This window comes from Tachysurus vachellii, chromosome 15, assembly GCF_030014155.1.
Source record: "Tachysurus vachellii isolate PV-2020 chromosome 15, HZAU_Pvac_v1, whole genome shotgun sequence".
In the NCBI taxonomy this organism is placed as follows: Eukaryota; Metazoa; Chordata; class Actinopteri; order Siluriformes; family Bagridae; genus Tachysurus; species Tachysurus vachellii.
In genome coordinates, this window is record NC_083474.1 from 19953085 (window position 1) to 19972110 (window position 19026).

The 19026-nt window shown below is 36.5% G+C and overlaps 1 protein-coding gene across 6 annotated transcripts; it reads right to left on the minus strand.

Moving 5' to 3' along the window:
* Positions 1-2358: 2358 nt before the first annotated feature.
* zgc:153372 (uncharacterized protein LOC767695 homolog) lies at positions 2359-17926 on the minus strand. 6 transcript variants are annotated; one of them, XM_060888800.1, is made up of 12 exons: positions 17846-17926; positions 17494-17558; positions 16306-16433; positions 15965-16115; positions 14643-14779; positions 13565-13634; positions 13386-13467; positions 11088-11219; positions 9936-10078; positions 7463-7585; positions 7176-7300; positions 2359-2522 (listed from the first exon to the last, which is right to left on the minus strand). In XM_060888800.1, exons 2-11 carry the CDS (start codon positions 17521-17523, stop codon positions 7205-7207), a joined length of 1092 nt encoding a protein of 363 aa, XP_060744783.1. In that variant the 5' UTR covers positions 17524-17558; positions 17846-17926; the 3' UTR covers positions 2359-2522; positions 7176-7204. The 6 variants fall into 6 exon arrangements, with proteins under 6 accessions (XP_060744783.1, XP_060744786.1, XP_060744787.1 ...); XM_060888803.1 differs by having other exon boundaries at positions 2359-2514; positions 17494-17570; positions 17846-17917; XM_060888804.1 differs by having other exon boundaries at positions 2359-2517; positions 17494-17570; positions 17846-17917.
* Between the last annotated feature and the right edge of the window lie 1100 nt (positions 17927-19026).

The window sequence follows — 19026 nt, forward strand, 5'->3', positions numbered from 1 at the left end:
GTATGTTCAGTCTGCTAAATATCCTCTGGGCAAAAAAACAAAACAAAACCATATTGCAACGGTATGTATATTCAGTCTGCTTAATATACTCTGGAGAGTTTGCCCTGCCAAATGTCCTCTAAATAAATAATAAACAAAATAATAAACAAACAAACAAACAAATAAATAAGTTAATTAATTTGTGAACTTAGGGGGCACGGTGGCTTAGTGGTTAGCACGTTCGCCTCACACCTCCAGGGTCGGGGTTCGATTCCCGCCTCCACCTTGTGTGTGTGGAGTTTGCATGTTCTCCCCGTGCCTTGGGGGTTTCCTCCGGGTACTCCGGTTTCCTCCCCCGGTCCAAAGACATGCATGGTAGGTTGATTGGCATCTCTGGAAAATTGTCCATAGTGTGTGATTGCGTGAGTGAATGAGAGTGTGTGTGTGTGTGTGTGCCCTGCGATGGGTTGGCACTCCGTCCAGGGTGTATCCTGCCTTGATGCCCAATGATGCCTGAGATAGGCACAGGCTCCCCGTGACCCGAGGTAGTTCGGATAAGCGGTAGAAAATGAATGAATGAATGAATTTGTGAACTTTTCTTTGGATGTATGTATTAAAAAAAGAACATTTGTTAAAACGATATTTAACTTTACTCAGCATTATGTCCTCTGGAAAAACAAAACAAAAGAAAAGTAATAAAACAATACAATACAAAACAAAATTATTAAAATTGTATCCATGTTCAAAATAATGAAAAAAAAAAGCTAGAATTAAACAAACTTTTCTAAAAAAAAAAACAAACAAACAAAAAAAACCACCTGTAACTACAACAGATGACGTACATTTTATTATTTTTGTATATCTAACTTCTTTTATTTCTTTTCTTCATTCTATAAGTTTTCACACCAACATTTTTTTATTATTTTTTTAAATTTTATTCAAACATTCTTTGTGTTTTAAATTCTCAAACACATTTTTCTTAGCTCTTTCCCACCAGGGCTTCTGGATCTAATTCTGATTAGATGATTTATTTTCTAAAACAAACGTTCTAACTTTAACTTCAACACAAAAAAAAAAATTTACAAACACGTATAATCTCTAATATGGCACCGTTTTCTGTAAGGAGACGTTTATTTAACTTTTATTGAAGGTATTTTCACAGTTACAGTTTCAGTTTAAGTTTCGTGCTTCGTGGTTTTTCTCTGTAACATGATCAACTGTGTATTTTTTGTCTTTTAAACAATAGAAGAAAAGAAAGAAAAAAAAAAGGCAATTATGGGGAGAAGACAGTTTATAGCTGCTATAATGTGAGACTAGAAAGTTTTTTGTGGAGGTTCCACAATTATTAAATGTAATTGTAAATGGATAAAAAATATCTCGTGCCTTTCTGAAATAATTTTTAATAAAAATTCATTCATTCATTCTTTCATTCATTCATAATTGCTGCCTTATTGTTGGGACATTTTTCTATACACCGAATACAAACTTTCACTTTTTATTTTTATTTACCTGTGCTGTCATAGTTGTCACTAAAATAATTTTTATTCAAGATAAAATTGATTAATGTGCATTATATTTTAATTTTTTGCTCATTATTACGTTATGTTTATTACAGTTTTTTTATGACACGGTACGGTAAGGTTATCGCTTAAACCTTCACATTTCTGCCTAAAATTAGACCCAGATCAGCATCTAAGTTACTTCCAATAACCATTATCTTCCATTTAAGTTTTTTGAATTATGTTCCCACACATTTCATTTAACTGTATAATTATTTCTCAAGGGTGGCACGATGGCTTAGTGGTTAGCACGTACGCCTCACACCTCCAGGGTCGGGGTTTGATTCCCGCCTCCACCTTGTGTGTGTGGAGTTTGCATGTTCTCCCCGTGCCTCGGGGGTTTCCTCCGGGTACTCTGGTTTCCTCCCCCGGTCCAAAGACATGCATGGTAGGTTGATTGGCATCTCTGGAAAATTGTACGTAGTATGTGATTGCGTGAGTGAATGAGAGTGTGTGTGTGCACAGGCTCCCCGTGACCCGAGGTAGTTCGGATAAGCGGTAGAAAATGAATGAATGAATTATTTCTCAGTCCTCATTATCATATTTTTTCGGTTATTAAAATAAAGTAATTCAACAGTTTCCTCATGTTGTGTTCTGTGGATTATTTTCTTATTGTATGTCTTTTATTCAGTTTCTAAGCTTTAATGAATTTAGCTGATAGTCTTCTGATGCGCTCCCTTGTGGTGTGTGTGTGTGTGTGTGTGTGTGTGTGTGTGTGTGTGTGTGTGTGTGTGTGTGTGTGTTGTCTAGATGTAAAACCTGTCAGAAAGAGAAACATGAAGCTCTTCTACACAGTAATCATGGAGCAGAGATCAGTGGATCGAAGAGAGGATGACGAGGCATTTTTTTATTTATTTCAGGTGATGAGTCAGAGACTAATGCAGATGATGATGATCATGAAAGTGAGAACTTGCATCAATGTAGAAGTAGGATAAACTTCTTTTGGTAGAAACAGAGGGAAAGAGTCTCCAGATTTCTGCTTGAATGAAATTTTCAAAAAAATGAAATGTGTATGTATGAGATACATATGTATGAGAAAATATACAAATGCATGATAATGGATTAGGTGTTAGAGATTAATATAATACAAAAGTTCAAGATTAATATTAGACTTATATTTAAATGTGTTTGTATTTATCCCCAATGAACAAGTCTGAGGTGACTGAGGTGACTGTGGTGAGGAAAAACTCCTTTAGATGGAAGAGGAAGAAACCTTGAGAGGAACCAGACTCAAAAGTGAACCTCATCCTCATTTGGGTGACACTGAAGGGTGTGATTATAACCTGTTATAAACATCAGAGACTGTTATTATGAATAATGTCCTTTCTAAAGTCAGATACAGTCTGATAATTGTGAGGAGAATTTGAGAGATTTTCAAATTAAAATTTTGAGAAAATTGAGATTAAAATTTTTTCAGAATGATCACGGATTTTCCACAGATTTAGGTTGAGATGTGTGTGGAACATGAGTACAGCGCTCATAGAAAGTCATTATATTATATATGTCTTTGCTGGTAGAAGTATCCTGTACTGGAAATGACACCAATTTGAGTTAAAAAAAAAAATTTATAAAGCACAAAAAATTCAGGAAGCTACATTAGAAATCAAAAACAACAACAAAACTCAAGCAGGTGTTTTTGACGGCAACAAAAATGAAACTCTGTAAGGACTTTTTAAAGCATCGTCCAGATGAGAAAATGTGTTATTTTATAGTGTCAGATATTACAGTTGTTTAAATCTTTACAGATCTTTTTACCGTAAAAGATTTAGCAATTCACTCCTTGTATAGTCTACACAGTCTTTACATAAAGCCTTATTTCTTGTACTTTTTCCTTGTTTACATATTTAAAGCCATAGATGCAATTCCATGAGCTTAAATCTAAAACTGTGGGATGTGTTGCTTAGTGGTTAAGACGTGAACGGAAAGGTCATGAGTTTGAATCCGGTGTCCACCAAGCTGCCACTGCTGGGCCCCTGAGCAAGGCCCTTAACCCAAAATTACTCAGGTGTATAATAATAAAGTACTCAAGTGTATATAAAGAAGTCGCTCTGGATAAGGATATCTGCCAAATGCTTAAAATATAAAACTAAATCTGAATAAAATATTCAAAGTGGATCGTGCTGAAATTTTTCTTATAATCGTCTCTCGATGAACTTGGTGAAATTCTGCAGAGTGAAGACTGTCTCGTTTCTGAGATATATGAAGCCTTGAAGAAAAAGAACAGCTGTTTTCTATCGTCTTCTACCTACATGAGCTTACAGGCACAAATGATTGACAGAAGAGATAGATTAAGCCCCTCCCACCTTTCGCTCTTTATGCAACAGGGATAAATCGTCCTGTAGCTAGATTTTCACGGCAGCCTCAGGGTCAGCGTTTTGAACGCTGTTTCTATGTCAGTGATGTATCTGTACCTGTTGTCTTACTCTAAAAATAGACACGATCTGCCTGAGAGAATCCAGCAGCGTACTGAAAAGCTCTGTTTAAAATCTGTGCAGTTTCACTTCGCTGTAACCTAATGCACAAACGAGCACAGAAAACTCGTGTACTGTTGATACTCACACACAGGCTTTTTCAACTGAACGTTACGGTTCTATTCCCGGTGTCTTCTGACGCTACATGCTTTCCAGCTCTCGGTACTGACAGTGCATTAAGTGGCTAAAAGTAATGGGATGCGATTTGGGCGAGCTCCAGAGCGAGGCACTTTGGAGAGAGAGGTAAAATGAGGACAATGCGAGTCATTCCTCAGAGCTCTGTTTACATTCATGCCACACCTGCTTCCTCCGCTGAGCTGAGGATATCACACACACACACACACACACACATTCGTCTGTCTATCCTTGCAAGGACCTTCCACTGGCAATAGTTTTTTCCTCCTTTTTTATTTTAATTAAATTCTTTGTAAAAAACATCTTCATGGAGACATGCAAAATGTCCTGATACGAACTGATATTTCTGATATTCTTGTCCTTGTGGGGACATTTGCTTCCAACATAGATACACACACACACACACATATACTGTACACCCACTCCCTCTCTATCTCTCTCTCTCTCTCTCTTACACAAACACACTTACTTTTGTCTTACTTACATTTTTTGCCTTGTAAATCATCCTCTTGGGGACCTGCAAAATGTCCCCACATGAACACAAATGTTTGCTATTATCTCTTTGGGGACATTTGGTTCCCACCAGGATATAAAAATCTGCCCAACACACACACACAGACACACACACAGACACACACACAGACACACACACAGACACACACCTTTGTCTTCATATCTTTGCAAAGACCTCCACTGACTGAATTATTTGCCCTATTATGATTATTATTATTGCTTCTTTTGAGGATGTCTACATGGGGAACAGCAAAATGTCCCCACATGGACATTTTTTGTTCCCACCAAAATATTAAAACATGCAAACACACACACAAACACACACAAACACACACACCACTCCCTCTTCAGACCCACAGACAGAGCAGGGATGTTTTTTTTTTCTTCTTCTTCTTATTTCTGCAAGCAAGGCAATCTTCTGTAAGGCTCATATAAGACCCTATTTAAACTCAACCATAAAGCTCTGCCTTGGAAAATAAATAACACACTGAACTTATATGATCTACTTGGTGGATAAGGAGAATTTGTAACTTTCCATCGCAAATGTGCCTAAGCCACGATTCAATGCATAATATCTAGAGCTGCATACCACCAACACAGACACACACACACTCAAAATGTGATATCCATACAGTATTACATGTTTTTCTTTTGTTTTTATTAACATTCCCTCATTCCTCATGTCTGCTCCTAGCTGAATGTATCAGATCCTCACTTTAATAAGAGTATATTTATCTATGAGACACACACACACACACACACACACACACACACACACGTCTCTATTGCTGCAGTAGGCTGATTTAAATCACATTTTCACATGAATTAATTTTCATTAGAACTTGCTGGACATTTCAGGGTACGAGGTTATAAAGTTCATCATAACAGTCTAATAGAAGAAATGGTCGATTTTTCGATAACAGATCTTTAGTGCCATCTAGAGACAATAATCCTAACAATAATAGGACATAATAGTCCATCAGTGCTATTTTATTCAGACCTGTCATCAATACACAATTATCAGACTGTGTCTGACTGTAGAAAGGATATTATTCATAATAACACTCTCTGGTGTTTATAACAGGTTATAATCACACCCTCCAGTGTCACCCAAATGAAGATGAGGTTCACTTTTGAGTCTGGTTCATCTCAAGGTTTCTTCCTTTTCCATCTAAGGGAGTTTTCCTCACCACAGTCACCTCAGTCACCTCAGACTTGTTCATTGGGGATAAATACAAACACATTTAAATATAAGTCTAATATTAATCTTGAACTTTTAATATCATATTCCTTATGTTCTGTAAAGCTGCTCCGAGACCATGTCCATTGTTACAAGCGCTAAACAAATAAAACTGAACTGAACAATTTTGTCAGATGTCAGATACAGTTGTCTCCATGGAAACTGAATCAGACCCAAATGCATGGATCAAACAAAAATCAACAGAACAACAGAATTACTACCAGAGAAACCTAAGGAACTGGTGTGTAGAGGTGGGAACAGGATTAAGGCTAGGACAAGGGAAAGACAGGTGAACATGGACAATGTTGACATGAACTCCTCTAATGTTCCAGGAGGAAGTTGTCCAAGCAAAACCTGACAGTTTTAGATGAAGGATTATGGATTTGTATTCATGCCATTACATATATAAACAGGGGATTTTGCGTGATGCTGTACAGTACACTGGCTATAAATTTTACAGTATAAATATGTAATGTAATATCTGTAACAATAGAAAATTACACATAATCCAGTATTATTTGTTTAACTGGATTAAAAAAGTCCTTTGCATTTGATTGTCTGGGTAAAAAATTCAGGAAGCTCTTTATGTTTTAAATACATACACACACATACATTATATATATATTTATATACATTTCCCTTGCTTGTACAGTTAATTCTATTTTTATTTTTATTGTACCTATTTTAAATCTATTTTATGACATGAACTATGAACAAAAGCATAAAAAAATAGATTTGAACCGGGTATCACTGAATTAAAAAATGATCATGCATTTTATATCTTATTGTAATAAAGAGAAAAAAAAAATCATCTCATATTCTGAGTACAAGGTGCGCTGTATAAATTCAAGTGTTTTAAGCCGTAGTCTAGGCACTACTGATAACCCCCCCACCCCCACCTCACCCCACCCTCCTCCATACCAGTCCCCTCCCACTTTTTAGCCAATTAGCATCTTCTTAATACAGAGCTCAGAAAATCGACTCAAGCAGCTTCGGAGACGACCGAATAACTTTCCCTGTGTGAATATTTGACATGATTTAGTCACTCTTTCACTAGAATAAGTGATTCAAATCTATTTCAAATCCAAATCCATTTCAAATCCAATGTAATTTACCTGGAATGATCAAATCCTGACAAACTTGGAAGAATATGAATGGTTCATGTGTTATAAATTAATTTCAATCGCACAAAATCACAAAACAAAACACACAAAGGCCGCAATTTTCTCTTTTGAATCCATTGTGTTTCTGTTAGATGTTTAGAGCTTTTAATCCTACCATGAGCAAACACGACGCAGTCTCCTTCATTACCCGCAGCTTCCTGCAGCCACGCCTGTCTTAGAGCACTGCTTCATACAGGATCCCAGTCTGTCCGCCAGCAGGAACGGGCTCAGGTGGCAATACTAAAACGCATTAAAAAAAAAAATACAAATAAAAAAAAATAACACATTCTAATTAAAAAAAAAAAATACAAGTATTAGATGTTTTAAGGATGTGTTAACATGGTCCTTCCAAGGTAATAAAATATACAGATGACAGACATGCAGCTCAGCCGTGTGGTTTACCTGCTGAGTAGAGCCGAGGCTAGGATCGGGCTTGTCTGTCATCTGGACCGTGAAGTCTGGTGAGAAACGTGTATACTGGAAGATAGCTGCCATCTCTGCATCCACCTCTACAGGCACATTCACCTGCATGAAAACAGAAACAGCAGCACATCAGTAAAGCTGAACACCAGCTCACAGAAAAGAGAAATGAGGAGTGAGAGTCTGGCTTTTTCATCATACAGTGCTATCATATATATATATATATATCGTCGCTGTCGGGCGGAAACCTCGTATGTCCAAATTTGCTCAATTTCATATTTTTTTTACATATCGATGCTATTGGTCAGTCCCCACATGGGTCTGTTATTTTTACAAGTTATTAACTAATCTAAAGTGTTGAAAATAGCTTGAGTGCAAATCTCATAACTCCATTGGACACTTCAACTGTCCACCTCTTCCTCACTCCGTGGGAGAGCTTCACGGCATATTTCTCCTCAAGAAGAGTCGCAACGAATCAACACGTCTTCTGAGGTAAATGTCTTCAAAACACTGGGCTCAAAGAAAAAAAAATCTTGACCCCCGCTAGTTCTGGTGCTCGTCTGAGGACAGGAATTTAGCGCAAGACAATCCACTGCAACGCGGACTAAACCCTGTGTACTGCAGATAAGGTACGGTGTTTTTTCATTTCCTGAAAAATAACGGTTTTGGAGATACGAGGATTCCGCCTGACAGCGACGAGATTATATATATATATATATATATATATATATATATATATATATATATATATATATACACACATTACATTTATCTCATTTATACGGCTGAGCAATTAAGGGGTAAGGGCCTTGCTCAGGGACCCGAGAGTGGCAGCTTGGTGGCCCTGAGCTTCAAACTCACAACCTTCTGATCAGTAGTCTAACTCTGTCTCAGTCTAACATCATCCCCATATATAACCTCTCAGACCTGCAATACACTTTTTCCTTCCACTAAACTTTCTGTTAACATGCTTGGATACAGCACTCTGTGAACAGCCAGCTTCTTTGGCAATAAATGTTTGTGGCTTACCCTCCTTGTGAATGGTGTCAATGATTGTCTTCTGGACAACTGTCAGATCAGCAGATCTGTCTTCCCTATGATTGTGTAGCCTAGTGAACCAAATTGAGAGACTATTGCTCAGGAAACCTTTGCAGGTGTTTTGAGTTGATTATCTGATTGGCATGTCACCATATTCACTTTTTTAGATTTATTTTGTTAAATGTGAGCCAAAATGATCACAATTAAAAGTACCAAAGACTTAAACTACTTCAGTCTGTGAAGTACTGAATTCATATAATACACAGGTTTCACTATTTGAGTTGAATTACTGAAATAAATGAACTTTTCCACGACATTCTAATTTATTGAGATGCACCTGTAGAGTATGGTAAAGGAACAATTATGCTATGTTTATAGCTGCTGTAACACGTGATAACACAAAGTAAGTCATTTCATGGATGTTCTACAACATTAAACTTACATATAGATTCATAATTTTTTAATAAATAAATTTTTTTAATAATTTTTTTTAATAAATAAAAAATGCAAGGGAGCGTCTCAGGCGTCATCGGGCATCAAGGCAGGATACACCCTGGATGGAGTGCCAACCCATCGCAGGGCACACACACACACTCTCATTCACTCACGCAATCACACACTATGGACAATTTTCCAGAGATGCCAATCAACCTACCATGCATGTCTTTGGACCGGGGGAGGAAACTGGAGTACCCGGAGGAAACCCCCGAGGCACGGGGAGAACATGCAAACTCCACACACACAAGGCTGAGGCGGGAATCGAACCCCCAACCCTGGAGGTGTGAGGCGAACGTGCTAACCACTAAGCCACCGTGCCCCCCTTGATATGGTAACTATGATGATTATTTTTCTTTCTTACATATTCCTTACATGTATATTAGTTCAGTATTTATAAATATAGAGGAATTAACTAATAAACAGTTTTCTCTTGCAATGTCTTTACTTTGTGAATGTAAATAAGGAATTTTCATACGGATGTGCAACAAGGTTCTGTTCTAGGTCCCTTCCTGTTTACGTATAAATGCTGTTCTTAGGAAATTATTCCTAAATTTAACCATGATATCTATACTATATTCCTTACATATATTAGTCCAGTACTCATAAATATACAGGAATTAACTAATATGAATTTTCTCTTGCAATGTCTTTACTTTGTAAGTGAAAATAAAACATTTTCAAATGGATGTTCCACAAGGATCAGTTTTATGTCCCTTCCTGTTTCCTTATAGATGCGGTTCTTAGGAAATTATTCATAAATGTAACCATAAGCTATACATTCTTTTAGCATCTGGACCCAAACAATGCAAAACAAATTAAACAGTAAGAATTTACAAATACATATACATGAGGCTACATAAATAAGGCTAAGACATTTTGTGTCATGATTGATGTTGAAAAAAGAATAATCATAAAATACCTTAAAGGAGTTTGAGGCATCAAGCTCAAAACACTCTGCACAGTCTGGAACAGTCCCCTTGTAGGTGATCAGTGCTGTGGTTTGAATGCAGTGTTGGGGCAATTTAAAGGCACGGTAGGTCCCTGAGGCGTATTTAATGTCACCTAAGAAAAAACATATAAAATTAATATAAAGATGTCTTAAAAAGAAAATGATAGGGAAACCTTGTATAGAAAATGTATTAATTCTGAAAGCTGTTGGCAAATTTTCAGTTATGCTTGTTTACAATTAAAATCAAAAGTTTATCACATTAATGAATTTTTACTATTAATCATCGATTTCTTTAAAAATAAAGAATTTCTATACTAAAGTATATTCTATACTATACTATACTAAAATAAAGAATACTATCGATTTCTTTTCTTCTCTCAGTATACATAGAGTGAGTCATTAAAAATCCAAGAAAAAGGAGTGCACTTCAAGTACAGTATATTCTATATTCACATATAAAAATTCTGGGGAAAGAAAGTGTGTAATGTTGGACATTTCACACACTCAACACTTACAGCTTTACGGAAAAGAGGCGGGGCTAAATTTACATTTACATTTACATTTACAGCATTTAGCAGACACTCTTATCCAGAGTGACTTACATTGTTTCAGTTTATACACCAGAGCAATTGAGGGTTAAGGGCCTTGCTCAGGGGCCCTGCAGTGGCAACTTGGTGGATCTGGGATTCAAACCAATGATCTTCCGATCAGGGCACTGATGCAGGACAAGATTCTAAAAGACAGACGGCACTCTTTATAAACGTCTTTAAATAAATTTTTTGTTGTGTGATTTGTTTTTCAACATTTTAAAAATACACCACATTCACTCAGCTACCGTAACGGCATCACGAATTTGACGTCATCTGCGATCAACTGGTAAACGTAGTAAAAAAAAACAACAAAAAAACACTAGTGTTCCATTTGAGATGATACGAAACCTTCTAAAATTCATACACTAGACGCTAGAGTACATAGTGCATAGTGTAAGTGCATAATGTGTAGTAAATTGTTTGGGACACAGTTATAGTAAAAATAGTAAACTGTACTATAACATTTTAAATTTAATTTAAGTTTCAGAGTACTTTACATGAGCTACGTGACCAATCAATCATGCAGAGCGACCTGCTTTCATCCGGAGATCTGGATCGTGCACATCAATACGACTAGCTGCGACCAGCCGAGGTGTGCTGAAGCCCAGGTCCTTCATGATGGAGATGAAATCCTGCCAGTGGAGGGCACCACCCATTCCTTCACCTGCCACAGAAATGTATTGTACAACTTCAGCATCATATTCTAAAAGCTTCTATTCCAGAAAGAACAAAGTTATGAGATACAAATATTCTAAAATATCTCCAATGATCATCTGTTAGCTCTTATATGAAATAAACATATAAAAAATATATATATATATATATATATATATATCGTCGCTGTCGGGCGGAAACCTCGTATGTCCAAATTTGGTCAATTTCATATTTTTTCACATATCGATGCTATTGGTCAGTCCCCACGTGGGTCTGTTATTTTTACAAGTTATTAACCAATCTAAAGTGTTGAAAATAGCTTGAGCGCAAATCTCATAACTCCATTGGACACTTCAACTGTCCACCTCTTCCTCACTCCGCGGGAGAGCTTCACGGCATATTTCTCCTCAAGAAGAGTCGCAACGAATCAACACGTCTTCTGAGGTAAATGTCTTCAAAACACTGGGCTCAAAGAAAAAAAAATCTTGACCCCCGCTAGTTCTGGTGCTCGTCTGAGGACAGGAATTTAGCGCAAAACAATCCACTGCAACGCGGACTAAACCCTGTGCATTGCAGATAAGGTTTTTTAAAATTTTCTGAAAAATATCGGTTTTGCAGATACGAGGATTCCGCCAGACATATATATGTATATTAATTGGGTCATATTAATTTGAATTATATTGTGTTTCAATTACATGTGTATTTTATGTTAAGTCCTATTATATTAATCCTATTTAACAGCTTGTTAAAAAAAAACACCTCAGTTAATTATTCATTTTCATTTATACAAAATGATTTATTTTTATTTTGTTTACTCACACACACACACACACACACACACACGCACGCAAAAATGTCTTAAAAATAACAAAAAAATATTTCCTGATCATATATTAAAGATTTGCAAATATATTTAAATTATGTCTCTAAAAAATTTAAACACCTACCTAAATCATTTAAAAAGGGCTAATTTTAAGAGATTGTATATTATAATAAGAATATTCCAATTACATCTAACAAAACTATGACTGTAATCGTGTTCTCTCAGGTCCAGGGGGATGTGTGAGATGGTACAATTACAATTTCAGTCACACCAAATGAAAGTAAATCCTTTTTCTGATTAAAAGCAGAATGTTACGTCTATTGTCTGCTTTTGTCTGCTAAGTTCATTTATGTTCTGTTTTATTTCTTACCGGGTTAAGATTTTAGGTACGTATCTGATTGTGGAGATATGTGAAACTTGCCTGATAATGGTAGTGTCAATAAAAAGGCAAATGGCAAATGTGTTACTGCGATACCATAAGCCAGTGGTCTTCACTATTTTTTTCATGTGAGCCACACTGATAGGACAAAGTCAATAGGAGAGCCACTTTCACCGCAAAGTATGCCAAGTTATTCAGTCTTAAATAGCTTATCTGCTTAAATACAATGTACAATATTGCAATACAATAATTACTTAAAAATCATTGTTTATTATGCATTATTTATTACCTCTTTTGTCACTGTCACATTGCTTTGTTGCTGTTCATTTTGTGCGCGGGATTGTGTGATAAGAAATCGATCCATTTTTTAGTCCGTGTGTGTACAGTAAACACAAGTTGTTAACTAGCATGAAACACAAACTAGCTTCTGGCAGGCCGCCAAAAACTGGCTATTGTGCAGAATGCAGTGAGTCAGTGACGAGTCAAATAATATATATAAATATATATTATTATTTGTAATAGAGCACATTCGTTTTTCTATGCTCCCCTGATTGTTTTTAATGTTATTTAAATGAAAAATAAATTTTAACCACATGATCCTATCATCGTATTATTTACTGCCATGCGAGCCGCATATTAAAGCTTGGCGAACCGCAGGAGTCTCGCGAGCCGCGCAATGAGTAACACTGCCATAAGCTAAAACCTCCTAACTCGTATACTGAGAATAGCTGTGTTTATTAATATATAAATATTTTATTGTACTTTCTTTGTTCCCCCCCATTTTATGGGTCTGTACACTGTAAATAGTTTCACTACTGGATTGCTGGAACTTGTGCTGTTGTGTTGCAGTTTTAAATAAACTCCACCATTCACTGAAGTGTACATATGTGTGAGCTATCTTTTTTTTTTAGACCCTAAAACGCCTCACCTAAGAGACCTAATCTGGGTCTGCCGTAATCTACAACCTTACGTACCCCAAAGCACCGGATCCAGTTTGAAAGACTCTGGGACTACATCGCTCGCGTACATATCACTGAAGTAAAGCTCACCACCCACCTATGGAGTAAAGAGAAATAAAATAAATTCCAGAAATAACACACACACAAAATAAAAGAGGAAGACAAGCCGACACTTTAAAGAGGAACTGTTTTACCTTGAGTACTTTGTAAGCCTCACTTAGAACGACCCGCTTGTCTGGACAAAGACAAATCACACAGTTTGATCTGCACAGAAGAGGTGTGTTTAAGTCTAAATCAGACAATTCAGCTATAAACAAATAAATAAATAAAATGTCTGATCAGTTCTGTTATAAATGACTGAACAGGTCTGCTCAATTCAGTTATAAATAAAGAAAAAAAATCAAAGCTGATTAATTCAGTTATAAATTTGTGAACAGGTCTGATCAATTCAGCTGTAGAGTTCAGTTCTAAATTATAAACGTCTAATGAATTGTTATAGTTATAAAAAGTTCTGACCAATTCACATATAACTCATTAATCAGGAATCAATTCAGCTATGAATAAAAAAGCAGGTCTGATCAATTCAGGTCTAAATAAAAAAGTGATTAATTCAGTTCTAAATGAAAAATGTCTGATTATTTCTGAACTAAAAAAAATGTCTGATCAATTGGGTTATAAATAGAAAATGTCTGATTCATTCATTCATTCATCTTCATCGTCATCGGGCATCAAGGCAGGATACACCCTGGATGGAGTGCCAACCCATCGCAGGGCACACACACTCTCATTCACTCACACAATCACACACTACGGACAATTTTCCAGAGATGCCAATCAACCTACCATGCATGTCTTTGGACCGGGGGAGGAAACCGGAGTACCCGGAGGAAACCCCCGAGGCACGGGGAGAACATGCAAACTCCACACACACAAGGTGGAGGCGGGAATCGAACCCCGACCCTGGAGGTGTGAGGCGAACGTGCTAACCACTAAGCCACCATGCCCCCCCTTCTGATTAATTCAGTTATAAATAAAAAAATTTTCATTACTTCATTTATAAATAAATAAAAAACAGCTCTGATGAATTCTGTTACAAATAAAAAAATCACATCTAACTATCTAAGAGGAAACAGGTCTGATTATTTCAGTTTCATTCTGAACATCTGATCAGTTCAGTTTTCTTCTAGACCTTTGTCTAGTTCCACACTCCTGAAGCTCTGAACATAACATTAACATTATCTGATGTTGCTAAACATGAACCAGGTTACACACACGACTACATCCTGAGAGCCGTCCTGTATTCCTGCATCTCTGAGCTTCTCCATGTATCCATGAACAAACTCTGTGTTCGGTTTGACATAGCCAAAACGCTCCTGGTGGTATCTCATGTATTTCCTTGATGTCTGTATCTGAAAAACATGAGAAGAAAATAGAACAACATACTTTCCATTACACAACTATTCACTCACTTTCCCACCACTCCTGGAACCTTTTTCTTCTACTTTGGACTTTTAGCATAGTAGAAGTCTTGACTTGACTTGACCACAGCGAATCATCTGTTTCCACCTAACTCTATCCTCAGCATCCTCTACTCTCATACCAATTAACTTCATGTCCACTTTTAACACATCCATATATCTCCTCTTTGGCCTTTCTCTTGACCTCTTACCTGGTAGCTCCATCTCCAACATCCTCCTACCAATATAACCATCTCCCTCCTCTGTACATGTCCAAACCATCTCAATCTATCCTCTTTGACCTTCCTGATGTAACCCTATCTATTTATCTGGGCTTGGGACTGACACTGAAGTCACTGGCTTGCAACCCCTGTGGCTAGATTCCACCACTCCTGGAACCAATGCACTAAATTTTACTAAACTTATTGTTACTATTTTAAGCCATTTTCTGTTGAATTTCACCGAATTGTGGACTGGATTGCTGTCTTTTTTGGATATACTAGTTTGTCCATGAGGAAAAACAAACTTTTGCACTCAGATCGTTTTGCAGACTGTATGCTGCACATCGTCCAAAAAATCTCTCCCTGGAAGAACTATTCAGCTCTCGCTGCTAGACCCAACCCACCCTGAACACCATCTATTTGACCTCTTGCATCACACACAAACAGACTCAGGAACAGTTTCTACACCAGAGTCAATAGAGAACTTGAGTCTGGTCCTCTTCCATCTAAGGGAGTTTTTTCCTCACCACAGTCATCTCAGTCAAATCAGGCTTGTTCATTGGGGATAAATACAAACACATTTAAATACGAAATAATATAAATCTTGAATTTTTGTATTATATTAATCTTTATTTAACAGTACATTTGTTCTATTATGTTTATGTTCTTTAAAGCTGCTTTGAGACAACTGAATTGAACAGAACAGAACAGAACACCCAAAAAAACACTACTTAATGTATTTGGAGCACCATAAGGTCTGGCACTTAATTTTGTTATCCCCTGTGCAATGACAATAAAGTGAGTGAGTGAGAGTCTGTCTGTCTATCTGTTTGTCTGTCTTTCTATCTGTCTATCTATGCTTTCTCCCCTTGCGGTAATTAGCATAAAAGTCATGACTGTGTTATTTGTTCAATACCATATCCTCAGTCATGTCAACACCAGTGACATGTCCATCCTCTCCCACCAGTTTGCTGAGGACATAGCAGTCCCGACCTGATCCACTTCCTAAATCCAGAACTGAACATCCTTGCAGCTTCCCTGGAGCCACCAGGCCACAGCCAAAGAACCTACAACAGTGACAAATCCATCAGAAGTGCTGAACAGGAGCTAAATCTGTTTTATTCACATGGAATGGAAGATTGAAACTAAATGTAACTATAAAGGGAATAATTAATTTAATGGTACACCAATGGTATAAGGAAACAGTAACTTGAGGGTGCTGTTATATTTAAGTAGTGGTACAGATATTTTTCCCACCTTTTGCAGACCTCAGGATGGACGAGTGTGAGGGCCTGCTGTACGCTCGGAGACAACGGCCGAGAGGAAGCAGAACAAGCAGCACTCGTCTGTAAAGCATCTGAAGACTCCAGAGAGCTGTAGTAACTCTACACAAACACAAAACCCATCAGCGGCAAAGCAACATGTCCATGTCAAGGAATAGAAAGAAAGAAAGAAAGAAAGAAAGAAAGAAAGAAAGAAAGAAAGAAAGAAAGAAAGAAAGAGCCTACAAGTACTCTCTAAAAGAAAGAAAGAAAGAAAGAAAGAAAGAAAGAAAGAATGAAAGAAAGAAAGAAAGAAAAAAAGAAAGAAAGAAAGAAAAGAAACTACAAGTACTCGCTCAAAGAAAGAAAGAAAGAAAGAAAGAAAGAAAGAAAGAAAAGAAGGAAGAGCCTACAAGTACTCTCTAAAAGAAAGAAAGAAAGAAAGAAATAAAGAAAGAAAGAAAGAAACTACAAGTACTCGCTCAAAGAAAGAAAGAAAGAAAGAAAGAAAGAAAGAAAGAAAGAAAGAAACTACAAGCACACTCTAAAAGAAAGAAAGAAAGAAAGAAAGAAAGAAAGAAAGAAAGAAAGAAAGAAAGAAAGAAAGAGCCTACAAGTACTCTCTAAAAGAAAGAAAGAAAGAAAGAAAGAAAGAAAGAAAGAAAGAAAGAAACTACAAGTACTCGCTCAAAGAAAGAAAGAAAGAAAGAAAGAAAAAAAGAAAGAAAGAAAGACACTACAAGCACTCTCTAAAAGAAAGAAAGAAAGAAAGAAAGAAAGAAACTACAAGTACTCGCTCAAAGAAAGAAAGAAAGAAAGAAAGAAAGAAACTACAAGCACTCTCTAAAAGAAAGAAAGAAAGAAAGAAAGAAAGAAAGAAAGAAAGAAAGAAAGAAAGAGCCTACAAGTACTCTCCAAAAGAAAGAAAGAAAGAAAGAAAGAAAGAAAGAAACTACAAGTACTTGCTCAAAGAAAGAAAGAAAGAAAGAAAGAAAGAAAGAAAGAAAAAAAGAAAAAAAAGAAAGAAAGACACTACAAGCACTCTCTAAAAGAAAGAAAGAAAGAAAGAAAGAAAGAAAGAAAGAAAGAAAGAAACGAATGAATGCACAGACCAGATAAAGAAAATAAAAAGATAGACTGTATAATCCTGTATGATTACATCCCTGACTCAGCACTAGCTCACCTTCACACTGTCGTGTATCAGATCCGCCATGTTGATATCAGGCGCTGACTCAGCACTAAGTGAAGCTGTAGAAGAACCTGTAATATTAATATTAACATCACATTAACACTTCATTAACACTACACGGTGCCGTCAGATTAACGGATTCATTCCTGGTTTCAACTGAACGAAACGAAATGCGCACATTTACAAACCTGCAGCCAGAAAAGAGAAAGATTTGTTGTTTGCTCAGGTCTAACATCACTAATCACTACACTAATCACTACACTAATCACTACACTAATCACTACACTAATCACTACACTAATCACTACACTAATCACAGTAGACAGGTATGTGTATTACTCCTCACCTGCTCTTACACGGTGCTTTAGTAGGTAAGGTAGAAGTCCACTACGTAGGTGAATGAAATAGTACTCACTGGAAGTAGTTTGGGAACAAAGATCACTTTGTTCTGTAAACTGTAGTGCAGTACCTCTGTCTAACACACGGTGGCGCCATGTTATCACTAAACCTGGACATAAAAACAATTTGGTGTTTTGATGATGGTGCTGGTGTGTAAAAGACATCACTTGAGAAATGGGTGTAGATTTAAATGTTTACTGTGAACTCCTTTGCTGGACCCTGAATTTATTTAAACATGAACAATTGTGTCTGAAATTAAGAATAAAATGTTTAATTAATGACGTGGTGTGTTGTGGCCCAACATGACTGTCCCTGAAGATGATTCATTTCCTATAGCCGCATGCCTCATTCGTTTTACTTCCTTTTACACCACAGCAATTTTTAATCAATTAGTGGCTCTTTATATCCGTTTATAGTTATATTTAATGTTATGGAACATCCACATCCTCGCTTTCTCTTGAGGTTAATAAGACATAAAAAAAGAAACCAGTGGAAAACTGGAAGGTCTCAGTTTTAGCTCTGTCTGTTATAAAAACATTACATAAACATCTTTTTAAAGAAATCTTCAACAATTATTATTATTATTCGCAGTTTTTAATTGATTTAATAGCAGACTTAGATAAAGGGTCCATAATACAAGGTCCCATGAATGTTGTTACTTTAGAAGCCATGCTACACTACAACCTTCTTCTTCTTCTTCTTCTTCTTCTTCTTCTTCTGCAGGAATGTGTTTTAGGATATTTATTTAGTTCTATGTTCTATGTAGAGTGATATTTTTCGTCAACTAAAACTTTAAAAGTAGCCTGGCTAGGGATTAATATGCTAACATACTTTAATGAAGCTAATGTAACTGAGTTAGCTAGGTAGCTAATACCCTGGTGTTGGTAATGTACGTTTGTCACATATCTTTATGGATGTTTTTTGCCAATCTACTACACTAATTAACTTACTATGTCATGTACAGTGAGTTGACATGTGGGTAAACACCTTGCTAGCTAAGCTAGTAACATTATAAATAATTAGGCCCTTACTGGTATATATTAGAGGTGTTTAAATGTTATTTTTTTGTGAAAACACCTTGCTAGCTAAGATAGTTATGGGTTTAACCAGTTTGGCACTTTATTAGCT